General features: G+C 61.4%; 1 protein-coding gene across 1 annotated transcript; it reads left to right on the top strand.

Moving 5' to 3' along the window:
• Nucleotides 1–290: 290 nt before the first annotated feature.
• On the top strand, nucleotides 291–7,764 carry MYL10 (myosin light chain 10). The gene is made up of 6 exons (XM_025864570.2): nucleotides 291–341; nucleotides 860–935; nucleotides 1,823–1,927; nucleotides 5,237–5,315; nucleotides 7,176–7,224; nucleotides 7,525–7,764. Exons 1-6 carry the CDS (start codon nucleotides 306–308, stop codon nucleotides 7,621–7,623), a joined length of 444 nt encoding a protein of 147 aa, XP_025720355.2. The 5' UTR covers nucleotides 291–305; the 3' UTR covers nucleotides 7,624–7,764.
• Nucleotides 7,765–8,296: the final 532 nt, after the last annotated feature.

The following is an 8,296-nucleotide window of genomic DNA, read 5'->3' as shown; positions in this document are numbered from 1 at the left end:
AGGAAGCCGCTGACCAGCCTGTGGGGTGGGGGCCCCCAGGTTTCTGGCCTCAGGCTGGACAAATGCCCCCCACCCTTATCCACAAGGCTTCCTTAGGAGCCCCGTCTGTCTGCTGCACCCTGTGGCCCAGGGTGGCCGTGTTGTTCGGGACCATGACACGCTGGGAGGGGAGGTGTGGGGGGCGGGCGGGGTGCATGGCTGACCTCCGGCGGAAGGCCTTCTGCAGTACCCCACCTGGCACCTCCCAGGCACCCAGAAGAGCCCGCAAGAGAGCGGAAGGTGGAGCCGGCTCCAATGTCTTCTCCATGTTTGATCAGTCCCAGATCCAGGAGTTTAAAGAGGTTGGTCAGTGCCCTCTGGGGCCACCGGGAGGAGTAATGCAATGCATGGAAACACTCAGGGGTCTGGCAAGGCCCCGGGTGGCCCTCAGTCCCTGGGGGTGATGATGATGTCACTATCCTTAGAGGCCGCCATGGTGTGCCTCTGAGCCCGGAGACGTGACTTGCGGTCTTTGGGCAACCCCCGCCCCTCTCTACCCGAACCTTTGCTTGCTGCGTGACCTCGGGCGAGTCCTTCTGCTCTCTGAGCCTCAGTTTCCCTCTCTGTAAAATGGGGTTGCTGCAGCATGAAGTGAGGGATGGGCGTGGCATCCCAGCTGTGTGTTGGCGTGCGGTGGGAGCTGAGTGGGTCAGCCAACACTCTCGTGCTGGTGCTGTGCTGAGCCAGGACACCGGCTGGCCAGAGGTTACCCAGGCAGCAGTGTGCAGGACAACAGTCCCTTGGGGGAGCAGGGTTCTGGGGAGGGGCCTGGGCTTGGGCGAGTGGGTAGGAGGCTGCTCAGTACCCACGTCTCCACCAGGCCTTCACCATCATGGACCAGAACCGGGATGGCTTCATCGACAAGGAGGACCTGAGGGACACCTTTGCTGCCTTGGGTGGGTTACCAGCAGCTGCGGGGGCTCAGGGCGTGGGGCAGAACTGAGCCCAGGCCTTCTGGAAAGAGTGGGTGCCTGGGGACAGGCCAGGGCAGCAGTTGTAGTGGGTGTGGGGGGCTGGGGGGCCGTGGGGGCACAGGGGAGGGGTGGCCTGTGCCTGGAAGGTACGATCTGGGCCGAGGACACAGGGAGGGCAGCAGGTGCACAAATGGCCCATGCAAAGGCCTGGCTTAGGAGGCCGGGGTGGGGTAGGGGGCCAAGAGAGCAGTGGGAGATGCTGGGGGAGGAGGCCGGACACGTCTGCAGGGCTCAAGGCTACCGGGTTTCAGCTGCCAGGGGAGGCTTTTGCCCTCTCTAAGGGCCCAAGGAGAGGACTTAAGGCATGAATGGGGAGGGGGTTCAGGTCAGGGGAAGGGGGCATAACCAAGTCATGTCTAAACTAAGCTTTGAGCTCTCGGAGATGTGATTGTCCGCTGGGACCACGAGGAACCCCAGAGTCCACCCACCCCCGGATGACCTCCTCCTGGGGCACATGAGCTCTGAGCTCCAGGTCTTCTGGTCCCTATGCACCTCCACTTCAGCTTCTTTGGGCCTCAGTTTCTTCATCTGTGAGATGGAGATAATCACCAACTTGCTCTCCTGTCCAGGGAGGCCAGGGTGGTAGCAGGGGGCGGGGGCAGCCTTGCTGTGGCTGAATGTGTCCCCCTCTGAAGGTTCCCCAGCAGGTGGGCAGGGCCTGAGGGCTGGGGGGGGGTGCGGTGGGAGGGTAGAGCTGGGAGACCCTGCAGGAAGCTCCCTGGTCCTGAGCTCTGCTTTCCTGGGCTGCCTGCAGGCAGGGTCCCCTCTGTCCCTCATTGCGCTCCTGGGTGTCCCTCCCCCTCCCCCAGGCCGCATCAATGTGAAGAACGAGGAGCTGGAGGCCATGGTGAAGGAGGCCCCCGGGCCCATCAACTTCACCGTCTTCCTGACCATGTTTGGGGAGAAGCTGAAGGGTGAGCGAGGCCCCAGGTGGCCCTGGGGAGGGGCTGGGCAGCCCGGCTCTGCGTGCAGACAGCTGGGAGCATGGTGTGGCCCCAGCTGCCAGCCCCCCGGGACCCACCCCAGTTTCCACTTCTACACCAGGGTGGGAGAAGGGCCTCCTGGGGGCGGGAGGGGACAATTCGTGTGACAGCCCTCTGCCCACCAGGGGCCCCAGCCCCACTTCCCTACCCCTGGGCTCGCCTTACCTTCCCTGCCTCACAGCCAACAGGAGGAGGGTCGCTGGGAATGGGATTCTGGAAGTTACTACGACTGACCCCAGCTCCGGGAGGGCCACTCAAACAGCTTCCAGGGAACAGCTCGAGGGGCTCAGAGGTGTCACCATACTTGTGCCAGGCACCCGCGCATCAGAGTGGCGGGGATAGAACCCTAACCACGACTCTGGGCTCTAACCATGGTGCCTCCCGAGATGCAGCATTGGGCTGGGGGCGTGGGCTCAGGGCAGTGGTCCAGGCAACTCTGTCCCTTTCTCTCTGGGCCCCGGGGAGCTACCTTCTGCCCCTTTGTAGCGTTTTCCTGGGCTCGAGGCTTCCCTGGGCAGAGGGAGGGGGCCAGCCTGGGCTGAGGCTGCCCTGGGAGGTGAGACTCCTCCCCACCCACCCTCGGCCTGCACCTGCTGGATGCCCTCCCACTGATCCCCACGGGGTGACCTTGGGCCAGGCTTGTCTGCTTTGCACCTCCATTTTCGTAATGTCTGTAAAATGGGGGTTGTGTTGGTGTCCTGAGGCTGCTCTAACAAAGAACCACAAACTTGACAGCTCAAAAAAGCCTCAATGTGTTCTCTCAGATCCAGCGTCTGGAAGTCCGAAATCCGGCAAGAGGCTCTATCAGGGGCTTGAGGGGAGAGCCCCATTTTTTTTGTGCCTTTTCTGGCCTCCGGTGGCTGCCTTGCTCCATTCCCTGTCTCTGTGGTCCCACTGTCCCCCTCCTCTTCTGTCTGCCCATCTCCCTGTCCCTCACTCTTAGAGGGACACTTGTCACTGGATTTAGGGCCCATCGGCATAGCCCAGGATGGATGGTCTGCCCATCTCAACACCATTTCCTTACATCTGCAAAGGCCCCTTTTTCAAGTGAGGTGACATTTCCAGGTTCCAGAGATGAGAACATGGGCATATGTTTTGGGGCCAACTCAACCCACTCCAGGGGTGACCCTGGCCACATCACTGATTATGTTTGGCAAGAAATCCTAACAGTCTCGTGGGTTGAGGCCAGCTGGGAAGTATAATAACCTCTACACACCCTGTCCTGGCTGATCCTGGAGCTAAAGGCCAACAATAGACCTGCCCTCCCGGGGAGACTGAGGGCCGGACATGGAGCCGGAGGGGAGCCTGGAGCTCTGGGAAGCTCGTTAGGGCTTATTCCCAGGACTGTGGCCTCCTCCTTGAAGATTCAGCTCAGAAGCGGGGGGGGGGGGGGGGGGGGGCAGAGGTATACTCCTGGGAAAGACTTGAGGGACTCTAGCTGGTGACTCTACGTGGGAGGCCTGAAGTTCGCGTGGGTGCACGGCTGAGCTAAGAGCCATGACCCAGGGCCAGGCAGGCCCCCACAGGGGCCAAGAGACTGCAGTTTTTTCTCAGTTTTGCAGGGATCCCAGGATGGGGGCTCCATCTGAGCTTGTTACGTGAACTTGGCTGAGCCTGCACACTCGGCCAGCAGTGGGGACAGGAGCTGGGGGGCTGGAGCAGGCCCCGTCATCCCTCTAACTGGGATGAGGACACTTGGTCACGTGATTCCCAATGGCCACTCTGTGGCCCATACATTTGTGTGGTTTGCGGTCCGCAGAGCAGAGACCCTCTCTGGGGGGAGAGAGGACCGGGGCTGCTGGTCCTCAGGAAGGTGGGTTGGAGCCAGCCCACCCCAGCAGCGAGGACTCTTCACATGCCCTGGGAGGCCAAGACCTCCCACCAGCCCCCCCACCATAATCCCTGGGGCACCCCCTCTCTGCTTCCGAGGCCAGGCGGTGAGTTCCTGGGGCTCTGCCCCAGAGGGACCCTGGGCTGAGCCTCTTGGCCTGGGCACACGGGCTCCCTGCTGCCCTCGGCGGAGGAAGCCCACGGCTGTGCCCTCCCCGAACTCCCAGGCCAGCGGGGCCAGACTTGCGCCAGGCTCGGCCCCTCGCTCGGCCTCAGAGACGCCAAGTGACTCAGATGGCATCCTGTCGGGAGGAGGCCCCAGTCTGGCAGGCAGGAGCACAGAGCAGCAGGGAGCTCTGGAGTCCAAAGAGTCGGCTTCAGACCCTTCCTCCCGTTCTTCGTGGGGACCTCAGGCAAGGTCCTCTGTCTCGGTTCCTTCTTTGACAAACTGAGGACATCGATACCTACTGCACGGGGTGTTCTGGTGGCGGGGGGGGCGGTTCCTGGGAGCCAACATGGCACAGAGCACTCAGAGGGGTTTGCGACCGTGACCCATCAATGTTCGACCCGATCTTTACCATTAATGACCCCTTTTGCAAGCTGATCCTGGGAGGTGGGCAGCAAACACACCTTTCCCTCCATGTCACTGGTGACAGAGCTGAGCCTTGAGGAAGGAAGAGGACATGCCTGGTCTGCAGTGAGCGGGGTGGCAGTGTGACAGAGGGGAGAGAGCATCAGGGAAGGGTCACCAGGTCGCCTGCTGTCATTAATGGCTGTGAGGCCTTGGGCCAGACCCTGCTTTCCTCTGGGCCTCAGTTTCCCCATCCATACAACCAGGGGCTAGCTCTTCCATCCTGTTGTGGTAATAGACATTCCTTCTAATGACACCTTTCCCCCAAGCCCACACCGGGGTGTGGGGGTCGGTGACAAACCAGAACTGCTCTGCCCTCCCTCCAGCCCACTGCCCTCCACCCGCCCCATCTCTGGCCTGGACCATGTTGCAGACCCTCCAGTGCCCCTGCCCAAGCCCAGCCTTCAGCCCCCAAGTACAGCACTGTCTTTTTGGACCTGCCAGCTCTCATGCACATCTCGGGTCACGAGGGAGCCCCAGAAGTGCCCCCACCCCAACCCCACCTCACTAATCTGAGCTTCAGTTTCTTTGCCTATGAAATCAGGCCAGTCATCAGGAGGGTTAAGCATATAGTAAGTGCTCAGTTGGGGTCTCCATGTACAGCTGAGCAGGCTGCTCACAACTACACACAGTGCTCTTGGTCGTTACTCCTATTCCTCGTTTCTCAGAAATCTCCCTTCTCTTGCTCCCACTGTGGAGTAGAAGTTGGGGGGGAAGCCCAGCCCCCAGCCCTGGCCTATGCTCTCATTCTCTCCCTGCCTGTATGTGCTGTTTTCTAGGTACGGACCCGGAGGAGACCATTCTCCACGCCTTCAAGGTGTTTGACACCGCAGGGAAAGGTTTCGTCAAGGCTGATTTGTAAGTCCCCTCTGCCCTTCATTTGGTTTTTCTCTCCCCAGAGGCTCAGGTGATCAGTGAGCTGGGGTGAGGTCAGGGTGGGTTGCAGCCCAGTCTCCTCCCCCACCCAGCTCGGTCAGTGTCTGGCCAGGAGCCAGGCGGGCACTGCCCTGCCCAGCTCAGCCATCGCCCAGTGTCCCCCCCCTTCCCCTCTCTGGGACCCAGTGTCCCCATTTCTGTGTGGAAGTGTATAGGGAGTGTAGGGTCACCAGGGGTGGGTTTCCCAGTGGTAGAGGTGGGCCTTGAAGGGCGACATAGGGTTGCCTAGGCTGGGGCAGGGAACATTCTAGAGGCCAGAACATAGCTGTGAAGGGGTAGGGCTCGGCGTTTGCGGGGCTGGTAAGGGGGCGGCTGGAGGGCGTGGGGAAGCTGGGTGGGAGAGGCTGAGCACAGAGAGGGCCTGTGTGGGGCAGCTCATGCAACAAGCCCTGGACTCCGGGTCTGCCCTGGGGGCCACTGGGCTGGCATTGTGGAGGTGGGGGCCCCGATGCCTGCTGTGCCCCAGTGAGAGCACTGAGCAGAGCCGAGGGTGGTGGGTGGGGCGGCCTGCGCAGGAGCTAGGACACTGAACTGTCCCTGGGGAAGTCCCTTCAGAGCCTCCGAGGTCTCACTGGGCCTGTGCGTGGCCTGAGGCAGGCAGAATTTCCTCCCCAGGCACATGCTTCCTGACTGATTACTGGGAGGCTTGAGGCCTTGGCTTTGAGGCTAGATTTGCTGCCCGGTAGAATCATCCCGTAATGGGGACGGGCGGGGGAGGGCAGGAGAGGGCGGGGGGGGGGGGGGGAACGGGGGTGAAACCAGACAAGGCCCATCTTGTCCCCCACACCTTCTCACCACCCGCCACAGTTGTGAGGCACATGCTCCCCAGGGGTAGGGGAGGGGTCGTTCAGGGTTTCTGCAGGCTGGGGCCCTCTCCTTCACCCCTCCCTCAGGGTCCCTGATTCCCACAGCCATCTTGGGGACCCCCAGGAGGCACTGAGAGCCACCCCAGGAGTGGTCTGGACCAACCCCTCTCCCGGCACGCACCCTCACTCCCCCCAGTGCCAGGCCAGGAACACTTCAGGGACCCAGTTTGGGAACCGAAGACCTCACCCCCGGGGCTATTGGACGTGGAAGACGTGGCTGCCTGCCAGGCAGGCCACAGAGGAGGCTCTGGCTGAAACGGAGTCTGTGAACAGTCCCCAGCTCAGAGAGTCGGAAACTGTGACTGTCCCACAGTAACATAAATAATGGAAAATGCGCGTCGGTCCTTAGCGGGCTGGCCTTTGCCAGCGCCACGGGACACTTGGCGCTCAGGCCTGGCTCAGCCCTCTGATCCTTTCCCTGCCCGCTGTGCCCCCCGAGAGGCCGGGGGGGAGGGTAGCCCTCCAAGCTCCCGGGGCATCAGGCTTCTGGAGCTTCACCTCCTGCCGCTCCTCCAGGCCCCCGGGCAGCTCTGGCCGCACACTGTCACTGCCGGTCCTGACATCTCCCGAACCTCAGCAGTTTCTCTGTGAAGGGGGCTCATAGCCCTGGCTTCCCGGGGCTACGAGGAGCAAAGGAGACCTGGGCAAGGCTTTATCATGCCTCGGCCGAGTGCAAGCCCGTTGTACTCCCGAAGGCACGATGCACATGTCAGCGCAAGTCCCTGGCTGAACCAGCGGTGCGTCTAGAAGAAATGGAGGGGTCCGTCTGAGGCCACACAGACATCTGGCCGGCGTCTTCCTGGGGCACAACGCATCCCCACCGCCTGTCCCCTCTCACCCCCCACCCGGGATCTGCATGTGCACGCCCGGGGTGGCCCTTCCCCTGAACCTGACCCTTCCTCTTCCCCTCGAGCAGCATCAAAGAGAAGCTCATGACCCAGGCCGACCGGTTCAGTGAGGAGGAGGTGAGTGCGTGTTTTCCAGGGCCCTGCCTAGAATCTTCCAGGGGAGGTCCTGCCCGGCCCAGGCCCTTCTCAGCAGCCCCTCCCCGAGAGATGGCTCTTGTTTAGATGCCGACATGATGAGCCCTTTGACTCCTTGGAGGGGGACAAGGCTGAGTGGGGCTGGCTGTGGGCCCGTGGCCATCCCTGCCTCCATCTGCAGAGAGGGGAGCCACGTTCTGCCTGACGCCCTCAGGTGACACCCCCCCCGACTCTGGTCCCCCTTCCACCCGAGTCCAGGCTGACTCCCTGCTCCTTCCCCAGGTCAAGCAGATGTTTGCGGCTTTCCCGCCAGATATGTGTGGTAACCTGGATTACCGGAACCTGTGCTACGTCATCACACACGGAGAGGAGAAAGACTAGGAGGCCAGGGACCCCCCCAACACTGGGAGGCAGCAAACACCCGCCATGTTTTGGGGGTGACCCCTGGGGAGCCCCCTACAGCCAACGTGTGCAAAGGAAAGGCTCCCCTCGCCCTGTGGCTCAGGGGCAAAGCGAGAATAAAGAATGCTAACAAGGCCTGAGTTTTCGTGATTAATGCTCTGGTTGGGGAGAAAGCGAAACATTCCTGCGTTGTTGGTTTTTCCAAAACTTTTTTACTTCCCCGGCTTTGCTCAAATGTTCCTGATGAGCTGGTGTTTAGAACTAATTGACAGTTTTAATGATCCCCAGCTGGGCCACAGGACATGCCTTCATTTAGGAAGCTTTTATTGAGCACCTAGGGCGCGCCAAACCCCCGTGCCGGTCCGGGGGACACCCAGATGAGCCAACCCTGTCCCTGGGCTGGAAGGTGGTGCAGTGAGCAGGACAAGAAGTGGGGTGGGGGCACAGGGAGAGGGGTCGGAGCAATGCTCCCTAGGAGCTGGGCAGAGGCCAACGAGGTAGAGACGAGGGGGCGGAGCCAAGAAATGTTTAAGGAGCCCGTGAGGATTCCTTAAAGAGGACACATGTAGCACCAACCACAAAATGAAAATGCATAAGTTGGACTTCATCAAAAGTAAACATTTCCCCTCAGCGAAAGACATGATCCCGGGGT

Source organism: Callorhinus ursinus, unplaced genomic scaffold (assembly GCF_003265705.2).
Source record: "Callorhinus ursinus isolate GAN/ISIS: 27379988/994484 unplaced genomic scaffold, GSC_fseal_2.0 scaffold55, whole genome shotgun sequence".
Taxonomy (NCBI): Eukaryota; Metazoa; Chordata; class Mammalia; order Carnivora; family Otariidae; genus Callorhinus; species Callorhinus ursinus.
This window is presented reverse-complemented; position numbering and strand designations above follow the sequence as displayed.

Bases quoted from the DNA above. Each gene is read 5' to 3' on its own strand.
- MYL10 (XM_025864570.2), top strand. From the start codon at position 306: ATGTTTGATCAGTCCCAGATCCAGGAGTTTAAAGAG. The intron at 5,316-7,175 runs GTAAGTCCCCTC...CCCCTCGAGCAG, and splicing joins GGTTTCGTCAAGGCTGATTT to CATCAAAGAGAAGCTCATGA. The intron at 7,225-7,524 runs GTGAGTGCGTGT...CTCCTTCCCCAG, and splicing joins ACCGGTTCAGTGAGGAGGAG to GTCAAGCAGATGTTTGCGGC.